The sequence below is a fragment of the Mustelus asterias genome, chromosome 5, assembly GCF_964213995.1.
Source record: "Mustelus asterias chromosome 5, sMusAst1.hap1.1, whole genome shotgun sequence".
NCBI lineage: Eukaryota > Metazoa > Chordata > Chondrichthyes > Carcharhiniformes > Triakidae > Mustelus > Mustelus asterias.
In genome coordinates, this window is record NC_135805.1 from 86204257 (window position 1) to 86221155 (window position 16899).

The following is a 16899-nucleotide window of genomic DNA, read 5'->3' on the forward strand; positions in this document are numbered from 1 at the left end:
TTGGTGGGGGAGGGAATGAATTTTTGTGGAAGGGGTGTCAATCAAGTGGGCTGCTTTGCCCTGGTTGATGTCGAGCTTCTTGGGTGTTGTCGGAGATGCACTCACCCAGGCAAGTGAAGAGTATTCCATCACTCTCCTGATTTGTGACTTGTAGATGGTGGACAGGCTTTGGGGAGTCAGGAGGCGAGTTACTTACCACATGATTCCTAACCTCTGACTTGCTCTTGTAGCTACCGTATTTCTATGGCCAGTCCAGTGAGGCTTCTGGTCAATGGTAACCCCCAGAACGTTGATAGTGGGGGATTCAGCGATGGTAATGCCATTGAATGTCAAGGAGTGATGATTAGATTTTCTCTTGTTGAAAATGTCACTGGTGTGGGGCAAATGTTACTTTCTCATTTAAGTTTCAGATACAAAGATGAATTTACTTAATACTGTATTTTAAAAGCTCAAATGTTTTTGATGCAGTAGATTTATTTTTGAACACTAACCGCACATAGTCTAGAACCATCCTTCTTCCAAGCTAAGGCAGTAATGGTGTAAAGATTTGGGATTTCCTTCGATCTTGACTCATCCCATGCATTTCTGCGAGGACTCCAGTTTAGTACTCTGAGCCTGTGGGAAAAGCACCCAATTTAGGCCATTGACTGAAAATATATTAATACTTCACAATGTCCAAAACTTAGAGCAAGCTTTTTCATAAATTAAAAAAAACACAATAAGATTCATAGCATCCAAATGACTAATTGTCAGTACTGAATGGAGTTGCTGCAACAATTAGATGTAAAAACACAATGAGAAAATGCCAAAATGTAGAATAGTCTGTCAAATATTCTATCTTAAAGTCAAAGAGTGTTTGATGTGCCCAGAATGATTCATTTTCATAAGTGTTGTGGGTTTGTAATATCGTAAGTGTTATCCAGAGAAAATAAATGGGTCTATTGTTTGCCTTGAACACATTATATATAAAGTTCATTTTCTGTGAGTATTTTTTAACCAATGTGTTATACCTATAATGCTGTCCCTTTGAACTAATTGTTACCATATTAAGAGAATATGGAATACCATACTATCATGTTGTACATAAAAGTCTCACAGTGTTTGATATCAAATCCCAATTTACCTCGAAGAGCTGGGTCATGTGATGATTACAAGAAAATGAAATATTGCAAATATGCACCTTCACTTGACTCAGACATTCATTTGATTTCATACACTTTTTAGTTGAAAGATATGGCAGAATTTTTTTTTGTTGCTATATTTGTTTTTGCTAAATCACTGCTCTAAAGAGTTACAAATTCCTGGTGGTCTGTTGTTATGAGGTGGAAAATGGACTTGAATGAAAGACAACCGGTACAACTTAGATCAGATCAAACACTTTTGTCAATTTTGCTGTGACAGGGCAATAAATGGCACCTGTTGTTGGTTAGACTTATCCACGACCATTCAATATTGATAATGGGCCAGAACTTCGTCAGGCTGACAATCAGCATTGGACTGCTACTCTGCTCCCTGAAATCATGTCTCAGTTGACCTTCCAATTTTGGCTGGGCAAGATCGTATTGCAACTTGTTCCTGGGGCTTAGTGTCAAGTGCAGCTTTATTGCAGGGAAGGAAGCCACACCCCTTTTTTTATTTCACTAGCTAACATAAAACAGGGATGCTTAAAGTATTAGTGAAGGTTAAAGATCCTGACAGGACACGGAGAAGCTAAATGTATAAGCTAAGTGGGTAGGATTTGAGGGGTTGGGTAGGATTTGAAGGGTTCAGTCCGTGAAAGCGAGGGTAGAGGTAGAAAACCCTTGGGGGTCAAGTGTATAGAGTGGTATCACATGAAGGGGGGGGTGGGGGTTCAACTGGATGGTTCCCAGTGCAGGGCAGTTGCCGAAGGGAGGTTTGCATTTGCAGGAATTTGCTGTGCAAACCTTACCTGGTAACTTCTGAAAGAGTAATCCCCAGAGCATCCTCCACCCTCCCTCTCCCGAAAATCAACACTCTGGAGCTTGGAAGTTATCGCCCATTGCAAGTTGTTGGAAGTGCAAGATGAAAATGGTGAGCACCTTCCACACAATACCCGTGGCCTGAATGAACAGGTCAAGCAGTTGTGTCAGCCATACTTCTGATCATTATTCAGTGATACAAACAGAAAATGCACTTGCATAGATATTTTTAAGAAATGACTGTAATGTTTTCTCCCCTTTTAAATCTCACTTTCTGTGTTCTCATACAAAGAATGCCCACTAAGCTGGTAACCAGAGTTATTGCTTTCCGGAAAGGAGGTGAAGGAAAAATATGAGAAAGGAAGTTAAACTCAAATAATGTAACATACACAGTCATATTTTCACTAACCTCTCAATATTGCTCGGTGTGGATGGGAATGTAGGCAATTTTAATTGGGAAACATAATTGTTTAGCATCCTCTCAACCAAAGCCCCTCAACTCCAACCCAACCAGTATCTTCCTCAATTCAACATGGGGAAAACACTGGGGAGAAATGGCTGGTACATTTTATATAACTTGCAGAGTCAGGATTTTTATTTAAATCTTTTACTGGCACAATCTTCCACAACAAAATGGCAAAACATTTTATAACTATACTTATTTTCTTTATCATTTTACCTGTCATAGCTGCCAATGACTACAGACTGACCACTGGGGCTAGTGGCAGCTACTGTGAACTCCTTTTCTGTGGAATCTCGGCCATAATCAAACTGTTGGATAATATGGCCCTCCTTTCCATAGGCAATGATTTTCTTATCACATCCAGCAGCCACAATGCTATTTACAGCCCAAGCTAAGGCATAAGGTGGACAACAGTGTGTAGCTAGCTTTCCCTGAAAAAAAAAGGTGCATAATTTAATTTGGGAACCATTTCACCCAATAGACACCATTATTAAAATGTTAATGGCTGGAATTCTCTAGCCATTCATGCCAGTGGAATTCTCCAGTCCCGCCAGCATCGCACTACCGCCCATGGGTTGACATCAATGGGAAATCCCATTGACTGCGGCAGGATCAGAGAATCCCACCGCTAGTGAACAGCACGCTGCCTTCCACCACCGGGAAACACACCGCTGGAAGGCCACTAAATCTCGTGCAATTAATACATTGGTTGTAATCTTGCAAAATTCCCTAGATTCTGGAAAGGTCCCAACAGATTGGAAAACTGCAAATGTAATCCCCCTTATTGAAGAAACGAGAGACAGAAAGCAGGAAACTATAGGCCAGTTAGCTCAAAATCTGTAATAGGGAAAATGCCAGAATCCATTAATGAGACAGCAGTAGCAGGACTTTTTTTTAAAATCATAATGCAATCAGAGTTAACATGGTTTTATGGAAGGTAAATAATGTTTGACAACGAGTTCTTTGACGATGTAACAAACAGGGTTGATGAAGGGGAGCCAGATGATCTATTTGGATTTCCAACAGACATTCACTAAGATGATACATAAAAGGTTACAGCACAAGATAAGAGCTCCAGGTGCTGGGAGTAATATATTCGCATGCATAGAGGTTTAGCTAACTAACAGAAAAGAGCAAGTCAGGATAAATAGTTCATTTTCAGGTTGTCAAACTGCAACTAGTGGAATGCCATAGGGATTAATACCTCAACTATTTGTAATTTATATTAATGACTTGGATGAAGGGACAGAGTGTAATGCAGCCAAATTTGTCAATGACATAAAGATAAATGGGAAAGCAAGCTGTGAACAGGACACAAAGAATCTGCAAAGGAGCATAAATAAATTGAGTGAGTGGACAAAAGTTTGGCAGATGGGAGTACAATGTGGGAAAATATGAGGTTGTCCATCTTGGTAAGAAGCATAAAAAACACTTTTATTAAAAAATAGACAACATATGGGTTTCCTTGTACAAGAATCACAAAAAGTTTGCAAGGGGGATAGAGTATAAAAATAGAGAAGTCTCATACAATTTACAGGGTGCTGATGAGACCACACCTACAGTACTGCCTATAATTTTGGCCCCTTTATCTAAGGAGGTATATACATGCATTGGAGGCAGTTTGGAGAAGGTTCACTGGATTGCTCCCTGGGATGAACAGGATGTTTCATGAGCGAAGGTTGAGTAGATTAGGCCAATAATTTCTGAAATTTAGAAGAATTTAAGAGAAATACACATTGGATCAGTGGCCTGTCCTATTCCTGCCTCTGGGGCAATCTTGCTGGGGACCTGTCAGCACTTGCAGAGGTCATCTTAACAAATCTGTGGTTAGGTCCATTCTGGAGTATCGTTTCCAGAACTGGAAACAACACTTTAGAAATAATTCCAACGCATTAGAGAGAGTGCAGAGGAGATTTACTATAATGGTGTCAAGGATGTGGGACTTCAATAATGTAGAAAGACTAGAAAAGTGAGTATTGTTCTCTTTTGTACATGAAAGTTTAAGAGCAAATTAAGAGTGCTAAAAATCATGATGGGTTTTACTGGAATAAATGAGAAACTTTTTTCCAGTGGCAGAAGATCAGTAGCCAGAGGACACAGATTTAAGGTAATTGGCAAACAAACCACAGGCGAGTTCCTTTTTAAGCAGAGTTTATGATTTGGAATTCATGTCAGAAAGATGGTGAAAACAGATTCAAGAGTAACACTCAACAGGGACTTGGATAAATATTTGAAGGTCTGGAATTGCCGGTTGACAGTCAGGAATAAATGGATTGCTTAAGTGCCAAAACAGGTACAATGGACTGAATGCTATATCATCCCAGTTAATAATCACCCTAACCAGCTTGGAATTAGCCCATGACTTAAAGGTTTAGTGTGGCAGATATCTGTATGGGAGCTGGTTGCACAGTGTGTGAGATGGAGATCTTCTGCAGGTCATACTCTGCCCAAAATCTTTTCCTGAAATCTATTGAATGTAGGTGAGTACTGTTCAGCTTCTCAGATAACTTTATGAATCTGTCCTTGGCAGTTTTATGAGTAATTGGACTGTCACCACTGACAACAGCAGAGTCTAGTGAAAGCTGGTCATACTAATCATACCACTTGAATTAATACAATACCTGTGAGTCACCCGCCCCTTCGTCATCAAAATAGTAACGTACAATAGTGCCATCTGCATGGCCAGACAGAATCCCTTTACCCGATAAACTGAGAAAAGAACATATTCAAGTGATAAATAATTTTTAATGTTACCCAATAATAACTGTTCAAAATAGAATATAAATTAAAGCTCCAAAATCCATGCAACACATCATATTGGGATCACTGTTCAAGAATGTATGCTAATTGCACAGGAATCAAAGGGGCATAAATTAATTTTAGGCCATACCACAAAATGGACAATAGTCAATCAGCAGCCCATTGTGTACTGACTTATTTTCCACTTGAAGCCAATAGAAAAGAAAATCAGGTGGCTTGCAAAACAGGATACCAATTCAGTCGTCAAATGTTAAACTTGAAGCAAGGCTCATGGTAGGGCAGTGCCGTACCATAACAAAATTGCCCCATATATGAAGAGCAAGTTTACAATAGATGACAAAAATAAATCACTCCTCCATGACAAAGCAATACTTACTTTGAAGTCAATGAAACTACATAGGAATCAGTCCCATAAATAGTTGAAGACTTGTTTGTTTTAGTGTTGGCTAAACGAACCTACGTTAAGCAAAAACAATATTGATTGAGTGTAGAAAAACACATTTTAAAATATTGATTTTAAGAACACATGAATATTTACAAGATCTTACTCATTAACTCAAGTAATTACCTTCAAAACACCATTTGGTGGCAAAACTTAATTTATGCTTTCACATTTTGTGTTAAGAATGAGAGGTTTCATGAATATTTTTTATTCTGGTAACAATTAAGATGGAAGTTAATTTGTATATTCCACATCCAGATGTCTGGAAAAGCTCATGGAAGACCTCTTGCAAACGCGTGTGTTCTATTCACACTGCAGAAGTTGTAAATTGTCTGTTACATAAAAAGAGTACTTGGAGGTAATTTATTGTAACTAGTTTTATTTCAAGCAATCAGGAGATCATCATAAAAGTCAAGTTTGAGTATTTTACAACCACCACCTGGATCCAAAAATTAGATTAATGCCTTGTACCAATTACTAGTAGACATGAGGAGCTTGCTCAGCCATTTCAAAGGGTATTCAGAGTCAGCCACTTAGAACATAGGAACAAAGGACTTAGAAGAAGGAATAGGCCTTTCAGCCCTTTGAGCCGGTTCAGCCATGAAGTCGAATCATGGCTGATCTGGTTGTCGCCTCGACTCTACTTTCCTGTATGCCCCACGTAACCCTCAAGTCACTTGTCTATCAAAGATCTATCTAACTTAGAACTACACAGGCCAGCCAGCCTTTGTAAAAATAGCACACTCCCTTCACTGAACAACCGAACAAAACAATTGATTCATGGCCTCTGGGCAGCTGGTCCAGTCTCAGCCATAGCTCTGTTGATAGCACACTTGCCTCTGAATCACAAGGTTCAGGTTTCAAGCCCTACTCCAGGGTTTCAGCACAAAAATTGAGGCAGACACTCCCGTGCAAAACTGAGGGAGCAGTGCACCACTCACTGGCGGCAGGATCTTATGGTCTTGCCACTGTCAATAGGACTTCTCTTTGAGCACAACCCTTGTCACTGGGAAACCCACAGCAGGGGTGTACCATCAGCAGGACAGTAAAATCCCGCCGACATAAATGCCAGCAAGATTTTGGCAATTATCATGTTTGAGTATTGACTGAATGCAACACAGCTGCGTTTCCTACACTCCACTAGTGGTTACACTTCAAAAAAGTACTTCATTGTCTGTAAAGCATTTGTGAGTCAGCCAGTGGTCATGAAAAGTGCAATAAAAATGCAAGTCTTTTTTTTATTTTCTTTTTACCTACAAAACCCACCAAATCAACATATTTACAGTACACAGTGAATATCTGAACCGTTAAATTTTAGAAGCGCACCATCAATGCAAGATTCATCTGAGCCAATGAAAACAACTGAAAACGCACTTCAATAAAGATCAACTAAACACGAGTAAATATATAGTAGCAAAAAAGAAAGTTAAAACTAGCCTCCCAACTCCTTGTTGAATCACAATAAGCAAACATGCTTTTCTTACTTAAATGTTTATTAAGGAGCATGGTGCAGTGCTTTATTTATTTCTTCATGGGATGTGGGTGTCAATGACTAGGCCAGATTTTGTTGCCCATCCCTCATTGGGGCGGCATGGTGGCACAGTGGTTGGCACAGTGGTTAGCACTGCTGCCTCACTGTGCCAGGGACCCAGGTTCGATTCCCAGCTTGGGTCACTGTCTGTGCGGAATTTGCATGTCCTCCCCGTGTCTGCATGGGTTTCCTCCGGGAGCTCCGGTTTCCACCCACAGTCCAAAAGACGTCCTGGTTAGGTGCATTGGCCATGCTAAGTTCTCCCTCAGTGTAGCCGAACAGGCACCGGAGTGTGGCAACTAGGGGATTTTCACAGTAACTTCATTGCAGTGTTAATGTAAGCCTACTTGTGACTAATAAATAAACTTTATTGTCCTCGAATTTAGACGTTTCAGAGGGCAAGTTAGGAGTCAACCACACTACTGTGGGTCTGTGAGTCACATTTGGCCAAGTTGGGTAAGGATGGGAGATTTCCTTCCCCAAGGAGTTTCTATGCCAAAACTTCACCTGCTGTAACAGAATATTTTACAATTTACATTCAGCAGCTACAACAGGCATTAACAGGTTGAATACTGCAAAGATGAGGTACATTTCTGTGGAGATGGGTCACATTTCAGGCATGCATGTTTCACAGAGGCAGCCGCCCGTATAAATCAGCAGCTGCCTCCACTCATGTTTGATTTTGGTGACCTAGATTTATGAAATACACCTGGCGGAAGCAAGTCTAAACTTTGTCAAATCCTTTGGAGGCGTAGGGTATCCTTTTCAATATGATCCCGCGACACCTTTGGGGATGTCGGGTGCCCTTTTGAATAGGCAAGGTGCCCTCTGGGATTGTTAAAAGTGGAAATGAGTATGCATAAATTCATTAGAACTATTCATTAGGAGAGCTATTAAACGGAACTGTCAAAAGTGACAAAAGCCACTGCCAAGAGGAACTACCAAAAGTATCAAAAGCAACTGTCAAGATATTTACAACTCCTTCTCATTCAATATTGAGAGAACTGTATGGAGTATTTAAAAATAATATTGCTTGCTACAACACTCTGCTTTTGACATAAGCTCGAGGGATATCATTGGTGGATTTGTATCACATGACTGATTTCACAACCTTTCACTGTCACAGTGGAGTGCCTTAAGTGTGCAATAGACCCTTAACACAATTTTATTTTGTCTCAGCATGGCTCCTGAGGTTTGCCCATGGCGGATAATGAGTGAGTTGGCATGGCAGGTGTAACGGCAAATGGTAGTTGTTGGGGGTATAAGTAGCATGAGTTGGCATTCTTGGCAGAGCTACAAAAGGCCACTGGGTAGGTGGGAGGGCTTAAGTTGGCATGGAGTGTAAGAGGATGTTATGGAGTGGATAGTGGGGCATACAGTAGTATGGAGGGTGTAAAAATTAATGCAGTGTGGGTAGAAAGTACATGCTGGCATGGACGGGGTGGGGGGGGGGGGGGGGGTGCGTGTGGAATATCCCATGCAAACTAAACCACTAAATCATACCTTTCCTTCAGCCAATCCAAAAACAATTGCTTGATCTGCTGGCCAGATTAGACATGTAACAGCACTCTGAAATATAAAACAATAGAGTTTATTATTTGCAAAGCAATAAAGAATATAGTGACAGAGGCCTTCACTGCTTAGCAAAACAAAATATCCACAAAGCTAACAAATTGCCCCATTTTGGTAAATGGCAGTTAAAAAGAATAAGTTATTGAGTTTCTATTAAACACATATATCTTGAATGGTGAACTTAGTACTGCTCACAGATATTGTGGCAAAACACTAAATGATTCTGAACATGACAGCCCAAATTTTTGCTGTGTTAGGCCAACTTAAAGCTCATTAAAAACGGGGACCCAATTCAGGAATTCCCAACCCCACCACTGTTTCCAACAATTTTCACTGACATAGATGAAAGGTGCCTGTAGTGCACAAACACCTAGCACTTCCATCCTTGCCTGCTCCATTGTAGCAGGCAGTTCAAACTCTCCTGTAATTTTTGTGAAATTGGGCCCCTTCTATAAAAATAGATGTTTTGCCACCTTTCAGAAGAGTCAAAAACCATAGGGAATGCCCAATCTCAAATGGGGAACCAAAACAAAAATCAGTCGCTGCTTCTGGAATTCTTTAATAGACAGGCTTTGAAATACAAAAAAACTGTTCTTTCAATTTTAATAGTTAGTTGCTGCGTTGTAAATTAGATTCATTTTTACTGCAGTGATTGATCATAGGGCTCTGTCCTAGAAGGATAAGTTTGACCATTACGTTGATCAGCATATTTTAAGCGTTGAGATGCATTAGAATACTTTTTAAATTGGAATTCCAGGTGCCTATCCTATTCTTATATCCCTTTATTCGCTCATCTTTCAAATCATGTTTCAAATCTACTTTCGCAAGTTAACATAATTACTCTACTTCAAACACGAACTTATCATTGTATCACAGTTTCATGCTCCGGAGGATAATAATTCTCCTGCGCCCTAAATTAGCTCCATTTAATCTTACAACTCCATGTCCTCACTCTACATTCCTTAACCATCAGAAATAGTCAATTTTCTACTATCTCTTTACATTTTAAATATCCCCATCAAATCATCCACAATCAGTTCCAACAAAAAAATTTTAAAGCCAGTGCACAATGATATTTCCAGACAGCATCAAAATGAATCTGTGCCATGATCTTTATTTTGATTACTTCAGCATCTTGCCTAAAGCTTGAAAGTGCAGAAAGCTGTGGCCTCACTAGTGTTTTGTAGGGATCCATTTCCGAGGCAGTTGATTGTGGGCTCAAGCCCCACTCTGGAGACCAGAGTACAGAATTTAGTCCGAAACTACAATGTCGTGCTGAGAGAATGTTGCACCGTGGGACATGCCATATTCTGAACGAAACATGACACCAAGATCCCAACTGGACTTTAAGGAGATATAAAAGATCTCATGGCACTATATTAAAAACAACAGCGGTTTTCCTTGTACCTGGCCAATATTTCCCCAACCAACACCAAAGATAAGGTTATCTCATCATCCTTCTGATTGCTATTTGAAACATATTGTGTGCAAACTAGCTTCCTTTTTTCCCTAGTATTAAAGTGATAAAACTTGAGAAATTCTTCACTAAGCTGTGAAACTTTGTGGCATCCTGGGGTTGTACAAGGCACTATATCAATACAACTTTTTAAAATTAAATTTTCTATTTCATGTCTCTTCTCATAGACTTTTTTTAAATGGCCTTAATAATTTGGAGGTGCTATTTTTAATATCATGTGAACCTAATGCCTCAATCCATTTGTTCTTTCACATTCCTCAAAAGTCTCCTATTCAAAGTAGATTTTGTGTTTAAGAACCTAAGAACATAAGAACTAGAAGCAGGAGTAGGCCATATAGTCCCTCAAGCCTGCTCCGCCATTCGATAAGATCATGGCTGATCTTTTCGTGGACTCAGTTCCACTTACCCGCCCACTCATCATAACCCTTAATTCCTTAACTGTTCAAAAATCTATCTATCTTTGCCTTAAAAACATTCAACTGCTTCACTGGGCAGGGAATTCCACAGATTCACAACCCTTTGGGTGAAGAAGTTCCTCCTCAACTCAGTCTTAAATCTGCTCCCCCTTATTTTGAGGCTATGTCCCGTAGTTCTAGTTTCACCCACCAGTGGAAATAACTACTTTGCTTCTATCTTATCTATTCCCTTCATAAGTTTATATGTTTCTATAAGATCGTCCCTCATTCTTTTGAATTCCAATGACTATCGTCCCAGTCTACTCAGTCTCTCCTCATAAGCCAACCTTTTCAACTCCAGAATCAACATAGTGAATCTCCTCTGCACCCCCTCTAGTACCAGTATATCCTTTCGCAAGTAAGGGGACCAAAACTGTACACAGTACTCCAGGTGTGGACTCACCAGCACCTTAGACAGCTGCAACATAACCTCCCTATTTTTAAACTGCATCCGTCTAGCAATGAAAGACAAAATTCCATTTGCCTTCTTAATTACCTGCTGCACCTGCAAACCAACTTTTTGCAATTCATGCACAAGGACACCAAATTCTCCCTGCACAGCAGCATGTTGCAATTTTTTACCATTTAAATAATACTCCATTTTGCTGTTATTCCTACCAAAATGGATGACCTTACATTTACCAACATTATACTCCATCTGCCAAACCCTTGCCCAATCATTTAAACTATCTATATCCCTTTGCAGACTTTCAGTGTCCTACGCACACTTTGCTCTGCCACTCATCTTAGTGTCATCTGCAAACTTGGACACAATACACTTGGTCCCCAACTCCAAATCATCAATGTAAATTGTAAACAATTGCCGTCCCAACACTGATCCCTGAGGCACCCCACTAGTCATTGATCGCCAACCAGAAAAACATCTACTCATCCCCACTCTTTGCTTTCTGTTAGTTAATCAATCCTCAATCTTTCAAACAAAATATACTACTTCCCATTGAATCACTGACATTGAATTCGATCTATCACATTTTTGCTCATTCCACCATATCAATATTTCCTTTCAGCTTCCTTTGATTCTCAGAATTATTTACTAATCCACTTCAGTCCTTCAATTCAACTATCATCTGCAAAATTGTACTCCATCCTCTCTGGCTCTAGATGCAAATCACTGATGGATATAATCGGAAGTGTATGCAGAACAGGACTTCTTGGGGCACTGTTACCCACTACCAAACACTTTAGAAATCTCCCTCTCTTTTTCCTCCTCTCAACCATTTTTTAATCAAATTTACTGCCCATCCGCTACTTCCATTCTCCTTTATCTTCTCCAGTAATTTCCTTGGTAATACGTTACTGAAGGCTTTTTAAAAAGCCACATACACCACATCCGGTTCATTGTCCTTGTGCATTACATGTCATCCCCTCAAAGAACTTTATCAGGTTTGTCAGGCACAAGTTTCCTTTCCAAAATCTGTGTGAGCTACTTTTAAGTATTTTCTCTTTATCTTTGATGTAAAACTTGCACTTTTAATTAATGATGCCAAAGTTTTTCCCACTAGAAATGGTAAACTAACTGGTCTGTGATTGCCTGGTTGGCTCTAATTCACATTTTGAAAATTAATAATACATTTGTTAGTCCTCCAGCACAAATTAACTCACAACAAAACCTCAAAGTATAACTTCTGGAGATGCTGCCATTTTTCCAACCCGGCAAGGTAAGCACAGCTTTATAAAACCTCATCTAAACTAAACTTTACACTTACCACACATTAAATTGTGACATTTAATTGTGGAGGGGATAAGTGGGTCGATGCTGGTTTTCAACAGGAGATTGAGTAGAAAAGTCACAAAATAGCAATAGCAGCAGGGAAGTTGCAATAAAATCTAAAAGGGATGTAAAGAATAGTTTGAAAGATTCTGACAAAGAACTGTTTTCCCTTTCAGCGTAGTAAAGCTGAAAATAAGTTGTTTCTGGAGACTTGCTACATGGGGCCTAATTTTCAACTTTGGCAGGGATGGGAAAGTGGCACGAGGACTCCACTCAAGTTTGCACAAGCAGGCTCTATAGTTGGAACCAATCCGTGACTACTAGTTTTCTACCCAAATTACATAGAAAAATGAGCCCTATAGAATTTTACAACATTGTGGGCAGGTCATAGGGCCATTTGATTGGAGTCTAATGCATTACATTTTTGTGAAAGTTATGTCAAAGCAGCATTTGATTCATGCGAGGTGGTTATTAAAACAGTGGTGGGTTAGGATTTCTAACATGGGATAGCTGTTTCTGCATAGAAAGTTAGATTCCACTTTGAGATATGTGAATTTGTTAGTTTCAGAAGTTATTAATTTTGCTATCACAGTTTGCACTAATGTCATTGTTATCAACTTGGATGACATCAATAGCCGCTAAACATTGGTCTCCATAAATAGGGGCGGAATTCTCCCAAGCCCTCACCAGTGTGTTCGATGGCAAGCATGGGGGAAGAATATGACGAGAAGCCCAAAAATCAGGCAGTGTGAATTTACAGCGGGATCTTACGCTCAAGTCTGCCATGGCGGATTGAAAAACCCGCCAGAAGCTGACATGAGCCTCATTTGCATCCTTCAGAGTTCAGGATGGAGGTTGCCGACAACCATGGAATCATAGAATCCTACAGTGCAGAAAGAGGCCATTCGGCCCATCGAGTCTGCACCAACCACAATCCCACCCAGGCCCTATCCACATATCCCTACATATTTTACCCACTAATCCCTCTAACCTATGCATCCCGGGACACTAAGGGGCAATTTAGAATGGCCAATCAACCTAGCCGCACATCTTTGGACTGTGGGAGGAAACCGGAGCACCCGGAGGAAACCCGCGCAGACACGGGGAGAATGTGCAAACTCCACACAGACAGCGACCCGAACCGGGATCCGAACCCAGGTCCCTGGAGCTGTGAAGCAGCAGTGCTAACCACTGTGCTACCGTGCCGCCCCGGACTTGGAATACCACAGCAGTGGGCCGGGGGAACATCTGAAGGTGGACCTTCCAGGTTAGGTGTATAAGAAGGGGTCCATCTTCCAGTCTCAGAATGTTCCTGAAGATCAATCTTCATTTTCAGGTGGTCCACCTTCCTTCTTCAATAATTGGTCTGTGATGTTGGACGTCTTTTCAATATAACACCCGGACACAACGGCAGACTCGACACCATCCAGGCTGCCTCGCCACTAAAGAGGGCATAAAACACCCAGGTGCAGAATTAATAAGGTCAAGGTCGGAAGATTTGGCCTGTTTTCCCATCAGCCACGGCTACCTTGCCGCACCTGCCATGCCACTCAATCTCAAAATGAGAGAATTCCATTCTATTTCCTGACTATTGCTATACTCACCAATAAACAAAGATCGATTAAATGCATGACAGTTTGTACTGAAATGTCCTCTATTAGTTAAAGGGAGAAAATAAGAAAAATGAAGACAGAAACAGAACAATTTAATTCTACGATTGTTTTAAGTGCATATTCTGATCAACTGAATAAATTCTCCTGCCAAAAGAAAAACAGATATGCTGCAACATGTTGGCATGAAATTGGAACTGCATACAGAAATTAATGAAAGAGCCACATCATTCATATTAGAAAGTTCGCTTACTGTCTGTACAAACTTGTTGCAGATAACCTTCTTGTCACCCCTAGAGGAAAAAGTATCCATAATAATTAGTAATCAAGTTTAAAAGAAATGGCTTAAAGCAACAAATCAGTTTGTGGATTTAATTCAGCCTCTGCTTTATTGTGTTTGCAAAGTGGCTTCAAACAATAAAAATGCCCAACACTAAATGAATCTTGACAGTATGTTTTATGTCGAATAGTTCTACTCACTATGTTGCTCATGAGGTATTCCCTGTTTGTGTTGCCAACCGAGCAAAGTTCAACCTCACACACATCTAACAACCAAGGATATCTGCCTTTAGGGGGAGGAATCTATTTAAATTGTGGCAATGTACTTGTCAAATTAAGTGCAGAATATAATCAACATGTAAGGTAATCCAATACCTGAACCAGGCAGGACCACATCAACAGTACCTACAATACCGTTCAATCTGGCTAACCAATGGAACTTGGGAGGCATAGAAACGTCACTGGAGACTTTGTTAAACTCAGCTCCAAATAACCATGTAGTATGAAGTTCTACAGGGTGGGAAAGTTATAGCTGGATATGCAGAGGAAAAGTGACCTGGCCTAGAAAATTGTATGTTTTAGCTGGTATACTGCAGCAGCACCTCTGCACTTACTTATGTGGTTCTACATGCCTGATATCTGTGGACTACACCAAAGAGAAATGTAACAAGTGTGGATCTTTCAGCAGCATGAACTAAAACATAACAATAGGTTTGTGTGGGTCTCCATTAAAAAGCTACACAAAAATAGAACTTACCATTCTTCTCCAATTTTATAAACATATATAATACTGTCTGTCTGCCCAATGGCTATTTTGGTAGAATCTGGCGAAAAGGCCATGCCTTTGACCATATAGCTTTTCTTGCCATACTGTAAAAAGATATATAGATATTCTAAATATTTAATTTGAAACAGTGTGAACAGAACACAAATATTTCTATTAGAGCATTATAGTGATGACTGCTGATAATCATACTTAATTTATGATTTCACAAGTACAGCTAACCAGATAACTGATCATTTATAACTTACATTGCCTCTAACCTCACTTCAGACTAATGGCTATAAAAGAACCCATGTCTATTGATAATATGTTTCATGGGTGCTGAACAAAGAGACTCCAAATCATAAATTCAGAGGGCTAATATCAACAGTCTATGATCACTAATCACAGGTTGCAGAATAAAGAACTGGTTAATTACTAGCAGTGCACACAGAGCAAGAGATTGTTTATACAGTACTAACTGACTTCAGAAGGTGTTAAACACATCTTGGATGTGGAACATGTTTGTCATATTTAACTACTAAATTAAAACATTATTGTGGCTTCATTTGTGAAATTATAAATGCAAGAAAAATATTTTACTCATCAAGAGAGATGTACAATGACAGCTTAATAAAATCATACTTCACCAAATTTACACAAGAAAAATTCCACCCACTTAACATTAATCATCTAAATTCAAGACTCAATTTTAAGGAAAAGATAGCTTTTACAGAACACTCTCTGACTTTTCTCTAGCATTTAATTTCCTTGTCCTATGTTTTTCAATTCAAATAGCATGTAACAGATGTCTGGTCAATTTTCAGTGCAGTAAGAAGTCTCACAACACCAGGTTAAAGTCCAACAGGTTTATTTGGTAGCAAATACCATAAGCTTTCGGAGCAATGCTCCTTCGTCAGATGGAGTGGTCTCTGTTCTCAAACAGGGCACAGACACAGAAATCAAATTACAGAATACTGATTAGAATGCAAATCTCTACAGCCAGCGAGGTCTTAAATGTACAGACAATGTGGGTGGAGGGAGCATTCAACACAGGTTAAAGAGATGTGTATTAGAACATAGAACATTACAGCGCAGAACAGGCCCTTCGGCCCACGATGTTGCACCGACCAGTTAAAAAAAAACTGTGACCCTCCAACCTAAACCAATTTCTTTTCGTCCATGAACCTATCTACGGATCTCTTAAACGCCCCCAAACTAGGCGCATTTACTACTGATGCTGGCAGGGCATTCCAATCCCTCACCACCCTCTGGGTAAAGAACCTACCCCTGACATCGGTTCTATAACTACCCCCCCTCAATTTAAAGCCATGCCCCCTCGTGCTGGATTTCTCCATCAGAGGAAAAAGGCTATCACTATCCACCCTATCTAAACCTCTAATCATCTTATATGTTTCAATAAGATCCCCTCTTAGCCGCCGCCTTTCCAGCGAAAACAATCCCAAATCCCTCAGCCTCTCCTCATAGGATCTCCCCTCCATACCAGGCAACATCCTGGTAAACCTCCTCTGCACCCTCTCCAAAGCCTCCACATCCTTCCTGTAATGTGGGGACCAGAACTGCACACAGTACTCCAAGTGCGGCCGCACCAGAGTTGTGTACAGTTGCAACATAACGCTACGACTCCTAAATTCAATCCCCCTACCAATAAACGCCAAGACACCATATGCCTTCTTAACAACCTTATCTACTTGATTCCCAACTTTCAGGGATCTATGCACACATACACCTAGATCCCTCTGCTCCTCCACACTATTCAAAGTCCTCCCGTTAGCCCTATACTCAACACATCTGTTATTCCTACCAAAGTGAATTACCTCACACTTCTCCGCATTAAACTCCATCCGCCACCTC

The 16899-nt window shown here is 40.2% G+C and overlaps 1 protein-coding gene across 2 annotated transcripts in view; it reads right to left on the minus strand.

The window, feature by feature from the left end:
* The window catches only part of ift172 (intraflagellar transport 172), a 109257-nt gene that overhangs the window by 85799 nt on the left and 6559 nt on the right, over nucleotides 1-16899 (minus strand). For both annotated transcript variants that reach the window (XM_078212954.1, XM_078212955.1), the window contains exons 3-9: nucleotides 15019-15131; nucleotides 14236-14275; nucleotides 8640-8705; nucleotides 5540-5619; nucleotides 5025-5112; nucleotides 2620-2834; nucleotides 492-615 (exon numbers count right to left, since the gene is read on the minus strand). In XM_078212954.1, coding sequence (XP_078069080.1) covers nucleotides 492-615; nucleotides 2620-2834; nucleotides 5025-5112; nucleotides 5540-5619; nucleotides 8640-8705; nucleotides 14236-14275; nucleotides 15019-15131 — 726 coding nt within the window. The remainder of the gene's footprint in view (nucleotides 1-491; nucleotides 616-2619; nucleotides 2835-5024; nucleotides 5113-5539; nucleotides 5620-8639; nucleotides 8706-14235; nucleotides 14276-15018; nucleotides 15132-16899) is intronic.